Genomic DNA, 17,992 nt, shown 5'->3' on the forward strand with positions numbered 1-17,992 from the left:
TCAAGAGGAAGACTGCAACGCAAATTGTCACGTTTTATTTCATAACCCGCCATCACACCACAGACACTTCACAGTATTGTACGGAACATTAGTTCAGGCGGTAACCTCTGCCCTTCTACAGGGACATGACTATATGACATTGCCAGGAGGAAAGATGGCGGCTGCCTTACTATTGGTCAGCGCCGGAGCGTGGAGCGCGCTCTGATTGGGAAACTTCGGCGTATAAACGTCACAGGGACGTGAGCCGAGCACGTCCCCGTCAGATTTTCCGAGCTGTGTTTGCTATTGGGTCGTTGTACCCGGCCGGTGCTGACGACATATCAGGTTGCTGGCCGGGCCCGGGTTCTGGTGGTTCCGGTAACACTGTGCGCTCTTCTCTGCGGATTCCTGACTACGTCCCTTCTCCACCGAGACCTGTCACAGCAGCACCGGGCACCGCGGCGGGACCATGTCCAGCCCCAGCTGTTCCTGCGCAGCGCGGATCATCAGCAGCTCCGTGCACAGAGGTGAGTGCCCACTCACACTCACACCTGGGGGGCCGGAGTGTGGACTCCTCTGCTGGCTCTGTGTACCCTGTATCCAGGCAGTGACTAAGCAGCGGTTATGTAACTTCTATTCTGTTCCCCTTCACCTAAGTAGTTTCAGGCTCTCTACTTGCTGTCAGTGAATAGAAAACTTTGTAGGAGAAGATAATGGGATCCTTATAGGAAATTCCTTTTACTTGTTTCTTTGCTTGTTTATTGCCCTTCACATGGTGTCATCTATGTGACGCAGTCCATTATGTACTTATTATCAGCTGCATTGTGTATATGTTGTAAGGATCTAACATGCGATTCTGTAACGTCCATTATTGTATTCTGGGAGGTTTATCTTGATAGGATGGATGTCAATATTGGGACAGTGGTCTCCACACTGAATTGTTCCACTAATCAGTTTACTGAATGGCCTGCACCAGTCATGGGGGTTGTGCTGTTTTAAAAAAAAAATCTTATACCTTTCTCCACCTATATATATACCTAGGTAAAAGATTTTTCTGCACTCCCATCACTACTTAAAAAGTTTTTCAACTCTTCATAATTTTTTTTTTTTTAGTTCTATGAAACAATTTGAAGGGTGGACCCTATGCTTCAAAGTCTCCTTTGTTTTCAGGTGACCTGCAGATTCTAGTCATTGCATACAGGATTTATTTTTATAATCTGACAAAATAAGGCCCAGTTCACACCTGTCTAGTCTTTCAATTACCCTCTATAGCTGAAGGAAATCTGACATCATGATAAACCGGAGACACTCACTTGTAGATTCAGGCACCGTAATTGTGGTAATTATCTTCTATTTGTTGTCCCTGGCCTCCTTCCTTCTAAAATTTGCTTTAAAATTATTCCATTGAGTCAGAAGGGTTCTGGGGGGGCTCCTACATTTGTCTCATGTCTCTATCCTCCCCCTGCCTTATGTAATCTCATGGCAGCAGAGGAAGTTTCACAGCACAAAGTGCTCTGTGTAACAGCAAGTGAAGCTACTGCATTTCAGAAACTGCTCTTTCTGACTCCTTAGCATAATGTCATAAGTTGATTTTAGGAGGGAGGCCATGGATAACAAATATAAGCAAATTACCTCAGTCAGTGCCTGGATCTGAGTAAGTGTCCCTGGTGTATCATGCCTTAATTTGATGCTAGATTTCTTCTAAATCTAGAGGGTAATGAAACTGCCAGGCAGGTGTGAACTGGGCCTTAACTTGCTAGCTTAAAAAAACAAAGCAAAGAAATTAAGTTTTCATAACTTTTTAGTTTTGTAAAGTTTATGCAGCAAACATCTTTTTGCCCCACTAGGAGTAACTGATGTGTAATGGAAGAGAACAGAAGGTCTCTTGAAATCTATGGGGAATGGAATACCGTTTGTTACTCTCCTTAAAGAGGACCTGTAAACTGGGGCCGGTGTTCTGAGGGTATGGCAGTGCAGTGTCTGCTAGCTTTATCGGTAAGTTCTGATAAAGCTAGCCGTTTATCACTGTTACTGGGGTAGGGCTTGGGGAGCTGCTTACTTTAGGGTTTAGTTGGCCTGTCACAGGCCTTTGTTAAAGGAAATCTACCATCATGATAACCCAGGACACTTGGTTATGGTGCCCGGCTCTTAGTGGGTTTATTTTATTTATGGCTTCCTTCTAAAATCAACTTTTTACAATTATGCTAATGAGTTCGCATTTCTTAGTGGGGTATTCCAGCTTACACTGTGCAAGGAGCACTTCATTCCCACTGTGTGATGAAATTTCCTCAGTTGCAGCTACAGGCATTCCCCGCGTTACATACAAGATAGGGACTGTAGGTTTGTTCTGAAGTTGAATTTGTATGTAAGTCGAAACTGTATATTTTATCATTGTAATCCCAGCCAGAACATTTTTTGGTCTCTTTGACAATTGGATTTTAAAAATGTTGGGTTGTCATAAGAACCAGGATTAACAATAAAGATCCAATACAGACACCAGTGATAACTGTTACAGCTGATTATTGTAGTCTAGGACTAAAGTACAATAAATTACCAATATCCAGTGGTCCGTTTAACTAGGGGTTGTATGTAAGTCGAGTGTTCTTAAGTAGGGGACCGCCTGTATATTACATAAGGCAGAGGGAGTGGAAGGTGACAGTGTAACAGCCAGTGATGCTGCAGCACTCTGGTAACACCCCCAGGATCCCTTCCCACATTAGCATTATGAGAATATTGTGATCTTGGGACATCACCTCTGTATGGGTGTCCGTGGTCCTAGTTGGCTTGAGCTGAGGTTGGATCACTATTAATTTGAATTGGTAGAAGCTTTCTAGGCCACAGCGCCCCCATAAGTGACCTGTATATGCAGATAATGGGATATTTAAATGTCTGGATGAGATGCCTGAAGTTCTTGTCTGTTCCTCTGTGTACAATAACATATGGAAAATCCCTGACCTTTGTTCAAGGACTCGTCTCAGCTGATCTGTTTGTGTTTTTGTCCATGGAGCTTTTATGTCCTTGTGTTCCCTCTTGTTTGTGATGTAAACTACAAGTTACTATAAGTAATCCAGACCCTCTTCTGTAAGCAGTAGGACGGAGCTCCTGCTATTCCTATGGAGCTTGTATATCTAGCATAGAAACGTGGAGTCCTGCTGGTGCCCTGTCACATCCCTCACATCTTATCTAACACTCGCAAGACGTGGGAGGTGTTTGGGGACGTCTGGGTCATGTGATCCAACATTCTATGCATTTGCACATTCTTCAAGGAACTTCTACTATTAAAAAAAAAAAGCCAAACCTACATATTTGTTTTTTGGGAACATCCCTATACACTGACTCATAGGAATATATTTAGACCTGATTCCCGGTAAGGTTAAACCGTTCCTCTAGCGATAATCATTACTTTTCCACCCTGCTGTTTCCTGGAGATGACAAATTATATTGAGGAACATTGTGGTCCTTGGACTACCTGCACACAACACGTGCCATATGGGGCACAAACACGTCCATATGGGGCACGATCTGTGCAAACCACAAGCATGGGGCCGGTATGTGGGCAGTGGAAACCACAGTTGTGCATGGGACCCGTAGTCATACACTCATAGAGGAGTGCAGGTAAGTCACTGTACTGGCTTTGAAGGTTTGTAGTACTACACAGCTTGTACATTTTACAAAGAATCCATGCAATGGCAATAAACCTCTTGTATTAGTTATTTCTGCTGCCTGTCTCTGAGCCAGAGAAAATTGCGGATGATTTCTGCTCTCTTGCCTCTCCCTACATGGCTGTATGTAAGATGAGGGACCGGTTTACCTTCCCTGTGTCATATAGGTCCAGCCTGTTAATACACATCATGGCCATCTTCCCACTTGCAGTGGACATGGTGTCCTTTTATCCCAGTAGTGGAGTTGTATCAGTCTCCGGAGCAGGTACATAATGTAACCGGAGCTCATGTACACTACATGCTGCGTCTCATGTTTGTTTAGTTGCTTAATACAGTGTCACAATCCCCTTCCCCCAGACACGTTACAGGTCTGACATTGCTCTGGTAACCTGTAAGCAGAATCCTGGCATCACGTGACTTATAATTTGTGTTGAACTTCTTGTCAGACTGCTTAAAAAAAACTAAGTTTTGTGGATTTATCTGTTGTATGCAGCTTTTTATCAACAAAATACATTTGTATCTTTACAGAACCCATAGGCTCAGAATAGGGTAAAAATCCAAATACTGTACAGAAACCGTTGTAACCCATTCACACAAGTCTAAAGTTTTATTAAAAACAAACACGTGTCCACATTCTGCCAAAATTTGTAGCAAAAAAAAAAAAATCTTTTCTCCAAATCTTTACCTAGTCTCCCCTTGGGGCTCATTCACATGGCCCTCTGCGGGGACGTACAAGCGGCCGCAAATTTGCGGCTGCATGTACGTCCCCCATAGACGGCAGTAGCGGCACGGCGCCACACATGTGTGGCACCGATCCGGGCTGCAAAAAGATAGAGCATGCTCTATCTTTCGGCGTATGTGCGGCCATGCGCTGCTATTCTGTATGGAGGGAGGAGGGGTCACCTCCTCCACTCCAGCACACGGCGGTATGCCCGCACGGCGGCCATACCGCGTGTGAATGTACCCTTAATCATGTGTATGATACAATTGGCTTGTTCTAAGCCTCTAGGGCAGTGATGGCGAACCTGTTATAGACTGAGTGCCCAAACTACAACTAAAAACCACTTATTTATCGCAACGTGCTAAGATGGCAATTTTAGCATTAAACTTATTGCTATCTTCTGTCATGGCTTTCCATCGTATCAGTATCCGGAGAACACCAATACAGTAGAAGGGAGGACAAATTTGGGTTCGCCTGAACAGGAAGAGTTGTCAGGCCTAGAGCTGCAATAATGCAGATCTGCCCACCCCCTCAATCCCTCCTGTAGTCTCCGGCAGTGCTGATGGCAAATCAAGGGCTCTCTGGGAATCCATGAAGATGCCATGTGTCCATCCTCTTTGGTGATGGCCTGGGTTCCCACAGAGGGCTCTGAGTGCCACCTCCAGCACCCATGCCATATGTTTGCCACCACTGCTGTAGGGGAAATTTACCAAATCATTTAGCCTCTACAATGCAACACCAGTACTCTGTCGAGGTTAAAAATCTAACCGCCGGGATGCTTTTATTGAAGATAATCGTCAGATACTTGCTTTAATTCTTAAATAAATTGTAGGGCGTTACCAGAATCCTTCCACGCTTCAGTTGCACACACCCTCCAGCCCTCTGGCCCTCGCCTCCCAATGACCTCGGCAAGCATCGTGCAAACTAAGTACTGAGGGGCTCTGGTAACAACTTTCACACTAATTTACGTAAGGAATTAAAGTTTTATTTGGGGCAATCAGCTGGTGATTATGGAAGTTGCCATTGTTTAGATTTTTAACCTACAGTGCACCGCCAGTGCTTTATAGAAGTTTAATGATTTTATAAACTTCCTTTAAATGCTTAGAACAAGTCAATCCTCACACATATGGCAAGAAATGTATAATATTTATTTTTGGCAGAATTTGGACACACCTGTTTGTTTAGGTTAATTTTTTTAAATAATTAAAAAAAAAGCTAGTCTATAGTCAGCTATTAATACTAATAAAAGTATGCCGTGTTCAGATTTCCTGCCTCTGAGATTTATATATATTTTTTTTTTTTTTTTTTTTGTAGGAGTTGCTTGCGGCCGGGGACATCTCTTTGTTTTTAGGAGACCTGTCACACTTGAGGCCCCTGTAAGGAGGAAAGTCCCATTTCGAGCTTTCTCTGAGACTACGGTGTATTTTGCCTCAAAGGATAATGCCAGCAAAGATGGATCTGGGGATGGAAAGGTAATAAGGGGTTTTTAAAACTGTGACCCTTTAATGTGCATATACTCACTCACTACATGTAATTTCTCTCCGAGCAGAAAACTGTAGGTGAAGGAGGCGGGAAGAAGTCGTCCGGCGGCTCCGGGAAAGGCGGAAATCAGCTGCGCTGCCCTAAGTGTGGTGATCTGTGCACTCACGTAGAAACTTTTGTCTGTAAGTGATCTGTAGACATAACTTGTCACAATCTGGGCTACTTCTACCAAACCCACTAACCCATTCTCTCCATGCAGCTTCTACTCGTTTTGTAAAGTGTGAAAAATGCCACCATTTCTTCGTCGTGCTGTCAGAAGCGGATTCAAAGAAATCTCTAAACCGTGAACCCGAGACTGCTGCTGAAGCTGTGAAACTTGCATTTCAACAGAAACCTCCCCCACCACCCAAAAAGGTATGTTGGTCATTTTCTGAAATTGGAACCGGGCTATGTTATCTGGTCTGTAGTCACTGAGCATGGTTCATTAACCATCCTGAATACATGAGGTTTTTAGTGGGATTTGAGAGGGCTTCCAGTGTAATTTTTAATTATTGTATAATGGAAAGGGGCACTTGGTTGTGTAGCTCTGTACTCTGGGAGCTATGTTACATCTATGCACTACTGTATAGGATCTAAGTGGTTGGCTCTGGATTTTGCCACAACTCCACTAACATGGACAACAAAGATGTAAGCTAAATATTTATTCCTATTGTATCTTTCTCAATATTGGTACATATGGATAATAAAACGATACTCTCAACAGAAATTCTCAACAAGAAATACTGTATGTAACTTGCTGTAAACCCCACCTCAGCTTATACACGAGTCTATAAACAAATAAACATGCCACCTTCTGGTGCTCCTGATGCATCAGAGTGGCCTCCCAATGATCATCCGCCTCCCCACAGCTGCTCTTTCTGTAACAGCCGGCAGAGCCGTAGCCATGCGATCTGCTGGGCTGCAAATACTATGATGCAGCGGTGCTCTGCTGGCTGTTACAGAAGATAGAAGAGGAGCTCGGGGTCTGGAGCTTTGGGAAGCCGCGCCAAGTATTGTGGACCACCAGACGGTGAGTATGTAAGCTTTTATATTTTTTATGTGCTGTGCAAACTGGGTGCTGTCTGGCAAAAACAGAATGTTGGCTTGTAACATTGGTGCACCAAACTGTCCGTGTCTGACATTCTGGCACTGTGGTGGGCGTAAGCCTGGTGCTGCATGGCTCGCTGCCAAACCAAATTCAGAATTGTGATGTACACTGGAGGCTCACTTCCAGCAGCCAATGAGAAAACCACCAGCTGGTGAGGGTGGAATTGATGCCGAGGGATCTGTTTTGAGGTCAAACAAACCGGGTAAGTAGAAGAAACAACTAATGTCTAGGCATTATTCCCTGGATAAAAGGGACACTCCATTTGCACAGTGAGATGTATCGGTGCAAACTATAAGGTTGTATGCGATTATCAAGCGCAGGATATAGGTAATCTGAGAAATCCGAGGTACTCTATATAAAGCAGGCAAAATTTATAGAATCATTTAGACAATTTGGTTTCTCAGTATTAATCACATAAATCCACCGGTTCCTCTTCTGTCACATCGTGTTGGGCGCCACCACTGCTCTCCCGGGCGGCAGGTGCATAGTATTACGCGCCACTGCTGACATCATACTTGGCGCTGCCCGGAAAAGAACAATGGTGGCGCCCAGCACGATCTTACAGAAGATGAACCGGGAAGCCAATCGGGGGGGGGGGGGGGGGGAGCAGTACTGCACATCGGGGCCACCGGAGGGTGAGTATATTTATTATTTAAGCTATTGACTTAAGTGTTGACTCGTGCTGAAAAACGTTCCCTCGGCTTATACACATTTTTTGTGCGGAAAAACTCGGCTTATACACGAGTATATACGGTAAGTAGCAATGTAACTAGAACAAAATCACAAGACCACGTAAAGGGGAAAAAAGGGAGGGAAAGGTTGGGGTATCGCAGATCAATCATCTAACAATCTTTCCTGAGCCCAGTAAGTATCCCATAGAATCCTGGAACATGTCCTAGCCTTTGACAAGGTTTGGGACCTAACACACAATTCTCTGTTCGTTTTGCCAACATACTGAAGTGCACAGCCACAAGTCGGCAAATATACCACCCCGGCACCTTTACAAATTATAAAATGTCGGCTTTTGGAAGTGTCCAGTGACACTGCTGGTGTACATATTATCTTGTTTAATCGACTTGTATGCTTTGCATGAACCACATTTAAATGTGCCCTTGGGTGGATTAGGAAGCCAGGTCGTATAGGCCAGTGGTTCAAAGTGGCTGTGGACTAACTTGTCCCTCAGATTTGGGCTCCTTGTGTAGGTGATAGTAGGTCCATCACCCACTGGGCCGCACACACTATGATGTGGCGCTGTCGCCACTGATTACGTCATAGTGTATGACGGCCATGGCTCTGCTGGCTCTTACAGCAGAGAAGAGGAGCTCGAGGACTGGAGCATTGGGAAGCTGCGCCAAGCACCGCCGGATGGTGAGTATGTAAGTTTTTAATTTTATGTGCTTTGCAAACTGGGGGCTGTCTATATACTGGGGGTGGGAGGCTGGCTGGCTATATACTGGGAGGCCTTGACCGATGCATTTCCCACCCTCTTCTTATACTTGAGTCAACACGTTTTCTCAGTTTTTGGTAAAATTGGGGGGCCTTGGCTTATACTCTGGTATAGACGGTAAGTTTTGAGAAATGGTATAGAGGTATATCCAGGCTATTTATCTTCATGACTTCTACTGCAATACTTTTGTTTAAATATTGATTCTGTTCCAGATCTACAACTACCTCGATAAATATGTGGTGGGCCAGTCGTTCGCCAAGAAGGTGCTTGCTGTTGCTGTGTACAATCATTACAAGCGGATATACAATAACATCCCAGTTAACATCAGGCAGCAGGCAGAAGTGGAGAAGCAGGCCTCACTTACCCCTCGAGGTGAGTTGCTTCCCTTTCAAATGTGCATGGGTCAATGCTACACGTTCCTGTGGTGGCTGCATTCCCCTTGCATGCCCTGTCTCACTGTATGTGATCAGTGTTCAGATATTGCATACATGTCCCTGTGATCAGTTACAAACTCTTTGTTTTTTGTTTTTTTCATGGTTTTTCAGTTTATTGCTCCTTTCTTCTCTAGCTGAAGACCCTGCACATGAATTTTGTTACCTGTTAAATTTTCTTTTCCCATTAAAAACCAAATAAAGTGTAAGCTGTGGGAGTGCACCCCTCAATCTGTAGATGACACCATGAATCTACCTAAACCCGTCTCTGCTGTAGGCTTTCATGCTTCCTGCAGACATGTACTGTAGCTATCGTTTTTCATTTTACGCCCGGTCATCTGCACTTGTGGTATGCCGCCTCCATGTAGTGAACGGATCAGTGACTTGCTGACGGCTCATGCTGCAGTCTTGTCTCTATTTCAAGCCATAGGTTTGTAACTTCCTTTTTTGTTTCCCAGTAAATCCAGCAGACTATTATCCATTGCTTTTAGCTGTATCTATATTGTTGTCCATTACTGTTTATGATCAGATATTATCTTTCACCATTACCCGCTTTGTTTGTCTTGCACTGCCCCCCCAGTTCTGTGGTAAGCCGCACACAATGCTCCCGTTATACTGTACGCTTGCTTTTTATGTATTGCCCTGGATACTGATTAACCTCTGCCCTGGCTCTCCTGCATGCTTGCTCTCTGTGACCTTTCTCGTCATGCTGGCTCTACAGGGCTTTGCTGTGTGCAGACGTCATGAAAAGTAAATTATTAAATGTTTACTTCAAGAGGGATTCTGCAACTGTGGGGGTGAAAAAACTACATAAATTTATTATATTGTAAGCCACCAATATGGCCACCTTGACCGTTCCCACCAAGCTTTCTTGGAGACCTTTTATTAGGCCAGTGAAATACAGAACATGGGACTAGTTAAAGCACTGAATCCTATTCAGGTTCAGGAGTCCTGCTCCGATGGCCACGTCCCTTGGTTGTCCTCCATTAGACAGTTCTACCCCATTGTGTATAGATATCCTGAGGTAAAACTGTTGTAGTTGCTCATGGAAACCAATTGGAGCTCAGCTGTAAATTTATAAACCACGTTGGGAAAATTGAAGCTGAGCTCAGCTTCTTTGCCATTGGCAACTAGAACACTTCTGATAAAACTCCCCTGATGTGTTCAGTGATACAGGATGTAACCATTGGCCCCATGGACCTTTTGTTTGCATCTCGGGTGACCTCCCCTCACGATGACGGTGTCCCTGGCAGTCATTTTCAACAATAATAAAAAAGTCGGAATCGGACCAGCCCTAACTCTTGCTGCTCGAGCACAGGGCTTTGAAAGCCATGGCTTTGTGCATGAAGTGAATGAGGATGTGTGCTAGTTGTTGAAAATACAGCTAGCACGCATCCTCCCTTCCTAATTGAGTGTCCATGAATGGAGTAAAGGCCGATCTTGTCCAGACTGCGCTCACTGGAGACAGCCCCTCCTCTCCCTAAAGACCCCTAGTGGTCAGACACCTGTTGCCCCAAAAAACACACAAGGAGTTGCTTACTAAAGTAAGCAGCTCCTAGGGCTACCCCATTTTTGACAGTGTTTAAACTACTAGCTTATCGGAACCCACTGATAAAGCTAGCAGACACTGTAGTGCCAAACCATCGACTGCCGGACTGGGCTCACAGCGGTCCGGCATATTCACGAGGGGGCTGTCCGAGGTGCTGCTTCCTTCCCTCCCATGTGAAGGACGGATGAAGCTCCGCAGGTACCTCCCGCTTATGAATACGACAGACCGCTGCAAGCTGGATCCGGCGTTCTGAGGCTATGGCGCTGCAATGTCGCTAGCGTTATCGAAGCTTCCGAGGTTGTAAAGCTTGCAGTTTATCACTGCTGATACTAAAGTAAGCGGCTCCTAGCTTTACCCCAGTAAGTCTATACAAGCAGATGTTATAAATGTGTATTAGAGACTTATACAGTAGAAAAGAACATTGTACATTTTTTGGGGGCTTTTAACTTGAAAGAATCCCAGTAATTCTAAGTAAGAATACCTCTTGCTGTGTTTACTATCCCCCTAAGGGTTAACTTTACGCAATAAGTCTGAAATGTCCTCATTCAGACTTGTTATATAGAATTTTTTAAAAAGTGCTTTTTGATTTTCTAAAGGGCTTCTATTGACAAGTTAAAACTCTTTCAGAAGAGGGCATCTACACCTCCATATACTGGGGTTTTATTCCTCTTCTAAGTAGGTTGCTCATGATCTCTTCCTGTCACTGTTTTAATCCCCTTTGTAGAGTTAGAGATAAGAAGACGGGAGGATGAGTACAGATTTACAAGTAAGTCTCCTCTAAACATTGGTGGGGTTTGTGGTCCCCTCTCCCCTGAGATTACTGTATGATTAGATGTTTGCAGCCACACTCACCCCTTGGTACACCTCCCTCCTGATATATTCTCTGTTATGAGCACTGTCTTATGATGATCATATACTAAACACATGAGTTCTGATTTCCTTTAATATGGATGGTTATTGATGTGGTCAGTCTGAACATATGCAAAGCTCTCCACGCATGACTTGTAACACTAACCATATGTCTGTAAGCTCTTCCAGTCCCCGGCACGCTGCATGTCATTTATCAACATTTTGCACAAAACCTTTTGTCACTTCATGGTCCATTACTGTATAAAATAAGTTTTATTGCTCACATACATGAAATATTTCAGATTATTCAATGTCCCTACAAATGGAGCACATATGGTATAACTGTGTAGAAGGGGCTCCATTTACCTAGACTGCATGTTCTCTTTTCAGAATTACTGCAGATTGCTGGGATCAGCCCACATGGCAATGCCTTGGGAGCCTCTATGCAACAGCAAGTGAACCAACAAATGCCCCAGGAGAGGCGCGGAGGGGATGTGCTGGACTCGAACAATGATGACATTAAGCTAGAGAAAAGTAATATCCTGCTGCTTGGCCCAACTGGGTCTGGTAAGTGGTGTCCAAACATGTGTTCTAGCATCTGATTCCCTTCACGCTACTGAATTTACAGCACAGAGGAAGATGAGGCCTGATATGAAATTTCACATGGCCAGTAACTTCAACAAAGTTGTTACAAGAAGCTTTATCTGGCTGAATAACTTGCATCCATATTGATGCTCCCATTGAGGTCTATGGTACCCTGTCAGTGCGGTTGGCACACTCTCACCCCACCATGATGTGTGTTTTGGAATTTTAAGGTGGTGGCTGCTTGACTTTCTATAGAGGGGAGGGGTGAGGAGCGTACCGATTTGTGTGCTAGAGGCCTTTCTCTGAATTTAGACCATCACTTTAGTCTTTCAAGCCACATGACCGTCTCATTGAGGCTCAGTTCACACTTATGTCTGGACCTTTCCATTATACTATCTTAAACTAAAAGCAGAAGGTCTTCCTTTCACCTTTTGACTCTTCATAGACTTTGGTGGACCTTCCACTACTGGGCACCATGTGGCCCTTGTGCTAATATTATAAGCTAGCTTGCTTCCACTCTGCAATATTTAGTACAGTTTGTATTTAACCTTACAAATGCTGTAGTTACTACCCATTGCAGAATACCTCTACCTTTGTAGTAGGGACTTTTCTCATACATTGTTTTCCCTGAAATGGAAGTGTCCCCCCCCTCCTCACACTGCACCATTATCATGTATACATAACTGTATGAAATCCAGGTTCTCTATATAAGCATTACGTGCCTGTATTCTGCTAGTCTCTGATCACGTTCTGTGCTCGTGTAGCTGAGCAGGATTAATAACTCCCATGGCTAGCTGTAAATCTAATCTAGTAATCTGATTTATTAGAGTTATATGAATTTCCACAGTGCTTTCAGTTCCATCATCCTTTTCACTTAACACAATGTAAACAATGTACGGACTATAATATGTTTCTTTGCAGACAGATCACTGACAGTGTGTGTGGTTTTTTTTTTTTTTTTTTTTTTCCCACAGGTAAAACACTTCTTGCACAGACACTGGCTAAATGCCTGGATGTCCCTTTTGCTATATGTGACTGCACCACCCTGACCCAGGCTGGGTATGTGGGAGAAGACATTGAGTCTGTGGTTGCCAAACTGCTTCAGGATGCCAATTACAATGTAGAGAAGGCGCAGCAAGGTGGGAATGTCTTCTATCTGTATGTTCCTGACATTTGATAGATTTGAACAAAGAAAAAAACAACAGTATGTGCCGAAGGGACTTGGTCATTGGTCACCTTCAGTTTATTGCCATGCGGTCATTGTAGAACTTCTGTGGCCTATGTTTAGGTCTCCTGGAATGTCTATAATGCTACAAAAGGCTTGCAAACAGGAGTTCTTATAAGATATCCATTATCAGAAGGCAAAATCTTTTGTATATTGCTATCTAGACATTAAAGGGGCCCCTCACAGATAACAAAAACAAGGTGTCCAATGGGGTCCCATGTACCTCCGTCGGACCCCTCATTTTCAAGATCTGTGGGTCTCATCACTGAGACCCCCACTGATCAGCAAGTTAGGCTGTGGATAGGGCCTAAATATTCAAGGGAAAACCCTTGAAGTTCGGGCCTAACCTGTGGATTGGTGGCTAACTAGCTTGATTGGAAAAGCCCTTTTTTAAAAAAAAAAACCAACAAATGCTTTATTTTTTTTTTATTTATTTTTTTTTTTCACTAAGGAATTGTATTCTTGGATGAGGTTGACAAGATCGGCAGTGTCCCTGGCATTCATCAACTGAGGGATGTGGGTGGAGAAGGTGTGCAACAGGTAAGCCTGACCTGCACAGAAGTTTCAGTTGCGACTTTGGCTACATGTCCAAATTCTGTGCTAATGTTGCAGCTATTTTGACAGTAACTTTACCAATGACACCAGGCTGCACTACAGAAGATGTAGTAATGATCCTTATTTGTAGGGCTTGCTGAAGCTCCTTGAAGGCACGATTGTTAATGTCCCAGAGAAAAACTCAAGGAAGCTGCGGGGAGAGACTGTTCAAGTGGACACTACAAACATCCTCTTTGTCGCATCAGGAGCTTTTAATGGCCTGGACAGGATCATCAGTAGGAGGAAGAATGAGAAGGTCTGTCTAAGTTACAGGTTTCCCTCTATCAAGCATCTGCTATACATGTGTTGGGTCTAATTTCACTACCTATTTAAGTTAAAGCTCTATTTACAGGTTAAGGGAATAAATTGAGCAGTGGGGGGGGGGGGGGGGCAGCAACTGGCACCCCAATACTCAATAACTATACAAAGTGTTTTTCTTATCACTTGGATAAAGTTGCTGTATAAAGACATTTCAGTTTCCTACTACATGGGTTCTCTCACTTCTAGGGTGGCTGGGCCAGAGTTGCATAAATATGCATGATACAGGCCACTTGTAATGGCCAGTCTTTTGTTTCTTATTTGTTTTGTTCTATCCTTCAGTATTTGGGATTTGGCATAGCCTCAAATATGGGCAAGGGACGCAGAGCTGCTGCTGCAGCCGATCTAGCAAATGCCAGTGCTGAATCCAACGCAGTTCAAGACATTGAAGAAAAGGACCGGTTACTGCGTCACGTGGAAGCCAGGGACCTCATTGAGTTTGGCATGATCCCAGAGTTTGTGGGTCGTCTTCCTGTAGTGGTACCCCTTCACAGCCTTGATGAACAGACTCTTGTACGAATCCTTACAGAGCCACGTAATGCTGTTGTGCCGCAATACCAGGCACTGTTTAGCATGGATAAGGTGTGTAACTTTTTTTTTTTTTTTTTATTTGGGTGGGGGCTGTTCTTGGGTTTGTTGTAGCATTTATTTTTTTTTTTTTTCTCCTAGTGTGAATTAAATGTCACTGAAGGAGCTCTGCGGGCTATTGCAAGACTGGCTCTGGAAAGAAAAACTGGTGCTAGGGGCCTTCGCTCTATCATGGTAAGTACCTCACACTTTCCAATCTTGCATTGTGTGAAAATGCAGGGCATGACGCCATCCACAGCAGCTTGCCATTGTGCTGGGTGATGGAAGGCTGCCAGCTGGATGGCTGTACAACCTGGCGGTAATGGATGCGAGCCAGGGGATGACTATTCACTTAAATAAACTGATGCTTTCTCTAGGGTATCAAGATGTGACTAGATAATTTAGCTTAATGAAGGCTGAAATGAAGTTGCTGATTTTATTTTTCTCAAAGGAAAAGCTACTTCTTGAGCCCATGTTTGAAGTTCCAAACTCTGACATAGTTAGCGTTGAGGTGGACCAGGAGGTGGTCGAAGGAAAGAAGGAGCCGGGATATATTCGGTAAGTTATCTTCCTGCTTTCCAGGAATAGCGGTTGTGTAGAGGCTGCCATGTCATACAGAATAGGTGGCTCCTTAACTCTCTGCATGGTTTGGGTGCTCTTTATAGTTTGGATTGTCTTTGGTAAATAACTGAAACTTTTTGTTTTTATTTCCACAGAACCCAAAATAAAGAGGTGACCGAGGAGGAGTATGACTCTGGCGTGGAGGAAGAAGGCTGGTCCCGGCAGGCTGACGCAGCAAACAATTAGACTCTTCCGTTTCACTACTGTTCTCCTTCAGTGTTAAAGCTGCGTATTCCCCTTTAGCAACAAAACAAATCCAAACTCTTTTCACAATGCTAAATATAATTTTTAATACCTTTTTGGGAGAACAGAGAAACTCATTTTAAGGAAGTTCAGATTTCTACTGTAGAGCATTGTTTATACACATCAGACGGTAACTGTGTATATTATTGGGGGATTTTATAAGACAAGAATCACTTTGTTAACACTTCTTAGCTTCATTTACTGGGAATAACCGGGGTTAATTTTACAGTTCTGTAACTTGTTGTGCAGGTGTGGACTCTACTAAAACATGTTGGGTGATGGAGCTACAGAAGGGTCCCGCCATCTCCAAAATTCTTTACCCATTAGTGCTGGTGATTCATGTCAGTCCAGAGACCTGTTTTTATGTCCCTTAATTTTTTTTTTTAAATGTCATGGCCTTAACTGGAACTTCACATGAATGCTAAAAGATTTTAGTGCTCTTCACCACTGGTATGTTTTACACTAGGTATATGGTTTTCCAGTTATAACCATTTAGTGGTTAAAGGCTTTGTCTTGTAAATTGATAAATCCAATATTGCATCGCTGCTGGTCTGATACCAGGAACCCACACTAATCCACGGATCTGATGCCTCTGGAAAAAGTTGCAACAAGCTGAAGAGGCAGTCTCTCCTATAATGGTGAAAGCCGACTTGTCAGACATCCAATGATCCAGTTTGGATGGAACATCAATATAATTAGCCACAGAATCCCTTCAAGTGCTTCTAATGCTTTTTCTGATGTAGATAACCAAGTGTTGTACTTGGCCATCTATCTTGGGCAGTCCCATGTATCATAAATGGAGCAGTAGAACATATGCTTAACTGCTTCACCATCCAATCAGGGGGGTTGTGATCGGGGGTTTCACAGCTTGACCAATTGAGCAGTTATTCACTCCATTAAAGATAGGATCTCATTGCCAAAACTTCTTGCCTCCTCTGCCTTTTTCTTGGTATAGATTCATGGCAGTGGGCTCTTTACATGTGCCTCTTGAGTCTGCATGATATAATATGGCAAAAATGATCATGCACATCTGTGGGCACCTTCCTCACATGGACTGCACCTCCTTTTAATACAGACGTGGGATGAGATGCTATAACATGCTGCATCTCAAAGTGCCCAAAATCTGGTACTTCTAGGTACCCTGCATAATGAAACCCTCCTACAAATTCCTTATATCCTGAAACAGTAACTTCTATAGTAAAGGGATCGTTGGTTCTTCATGCAATCATATTTGATTGATTTTTTTGTAATTAATTTCCTGCTGGAAATGTATATCATGCCTCGGACCCCACAGTAGTGACTGGGTTGATATGAGAAGCTTTTAAGTTATAGAGAAATGCTTGTCTGCTGAATTTGTTTTTTTGTTTTAATTTTAGGATTTCAGAAAAATGGGCTAAGATAATGTCAATTCTGTATAACTTTCACCCGAATAAATGTCTTTAGCCAAAAATGTTTGCAAGACTCATGTTTTGTAGGCCTTTTTAAACTAAAAAGAAAAAAAACCTTTTGTATTACAGTAGTCTTAGAGAAGTCTTTTGAGCTTGACTATAACTTTAACTTTCTCTATAACTTGAGGGAAAAAAAAGTTTTTTTTAAAGGGACCCACTTATCAGGTTTTCACCATGCATGACCGGTTCCCACAGAAGTCTTGATGTGCCCAATGTTCAAAGGCATGTTTTCTCTTAGGGTGGTGACACACATGGTGTTTGGGCCGTTTTTAGTAGTGCATTTTCAGATCGGAAAACGCATGAGTTTTTGACTACTTTGAATTAAGATAATTGGTCAAACCTGTCAAAAACGCATGTGTTTTTTACGATCTGAAAACACACTAACTAAAAACTGCCTAAAACCGCCATGTGTGTCACCACCCTTAGGCCCAGGCTCTGTGTGACTGGGCGCAGCTTCCATCACAAATCTCATTTATGGAAATCTTACTAACTAGTAGAATACAAAACAAAATTGGAGCCTTGGCTGTGGCAAAATGGGTTAATGTACAGGACACCCGAAATAACGGAGTTGGAGAGTGGGATTTGGTTATGTTTTTGGGGGCAGTGAGCGTCAGCTGTTTTGATGATACAAAATTGCATACTGTATTGGTTGTTGGCCCTGGAGATAAGGATATTCAAACCCTTATCTTTCATTAGCAGTGCAGCTACAATATCGGAACACTATTTGTTTGTCCTGCAACTAACACCTGAGACTGTTCACACCCAGCGTTTGTGTTGTGTTTTGCAATTCAAAGGTTGTGATTGAAAGACTGTTGCATTTTAAAACTCATGAAATTGGAAATCCGCCCTTTCAAAAAAAAAAATTCATAATGGCGGAGTACCCAAATAGCCACATGTGGAACTGCTTGACAATTGTGTGACTGATGTGCATAAATTGCAGGAAGTTGTCTCGGCGTTTGTAAAAACGATGATCTCGTTCTGCCTGCTGTTTGTGCATGTGATCGCATGCGTTTCAAAACCCAAACCACAAACTCATGTGTTTTTAGAAACTCCAACCGCTTTGAAAAGCACAATAAAAATTACTCAAATGCATGCACAAACGCAATGGAAAAACTACAAAGTTG

General features: G+C 43.3%; 1 protein-coding gene across 2 annotated transcripts; it reads left to right on the top strand.

Moving 5' to 3' along the window:
• The first annotated feature begins 90 nt into the window (after nt 1-90).
• On the top strand, nt 91-17,141 carry CLPX (caseinolytic mitochondrial matrix peptidase chaperone subunit X). 2 transcript variants are annotated; one of them, XM_072148635.1, is made up of 14 exons: nt 94-506; nt 5,677-5,834; nt 5,912-6,026; nt 6,104-6,258; nt 8,651-8,810; nt 11,143-11,184; nt 11,658-11,834; nt 12,827-12,991; nt 13,529-13,617; nt 13,763-13,927; nt 14,272-14,571; nt 14,659-14,751; nt 15,008-15,114; nt 15,273-17,141. In XM_072148635.1, the coding sequence occupies exons 1-14, from the start codon at nt 449-451 to the stop codon at nt 15,361-15,363; spliced, it is 1,875 nt and encodes a 624-aa protein (XP_072004736.1). In that variant the 5' UTR covers nt 94-448; the 3' UTR covers nt 15,364-17,141. The 2 variants fall into 2 exon arrangements, with proteins under 2 accessions (XP_072004737.1, XP_072004736.1); XM_072148636.1 differs by lacking the exon at nt 11,143-11,184 and having other exon boundaries at nt 91-506.
• The last annotated feature ends 851 nt before the right edge of the window (nt 17,142-17,992 follow it).

This window comes from Engystomops pustulosus, chromosome 4, assembly GCF_040894005.1.
Source record: "Engystomops pustulosus chromosome 4, aEngPut4.maternal, whole genome shotgun sequence".
Taxonomy (NCBI): domain Eukaryota; kingdom Metazoa; phylum Chordata; class Amphibia; order Anura; family Leptodactylidae; genus Engystomops; species Engystomops pustulosus.

Excerpts from the sequence above, each read along its gene's own strand:
- CLPX (XM_072148635.1), top strand. The coding sequence starts at position 449 with ATGTCCAGCCCCAGCTGTTCCTGCGCAGCGCGGATCATCAGCAGCTCC. Across the intron at positions 8,811-11,142 it reads GGCCTCACTTACCCCTCGAG|AGTTAGAGATAAGAAGACGG; the intron begins GTGAGTTGCTTC and ends TCCCCTTTGTAG. Across the intron at positions 13,928-14,271 it reads GTAGGAGGAAGAATGAGAAG|TATTTGGGATTTGGCATAGC; the intron begins GTCTGTCTAAGT and ends TCTATCCTTCAG.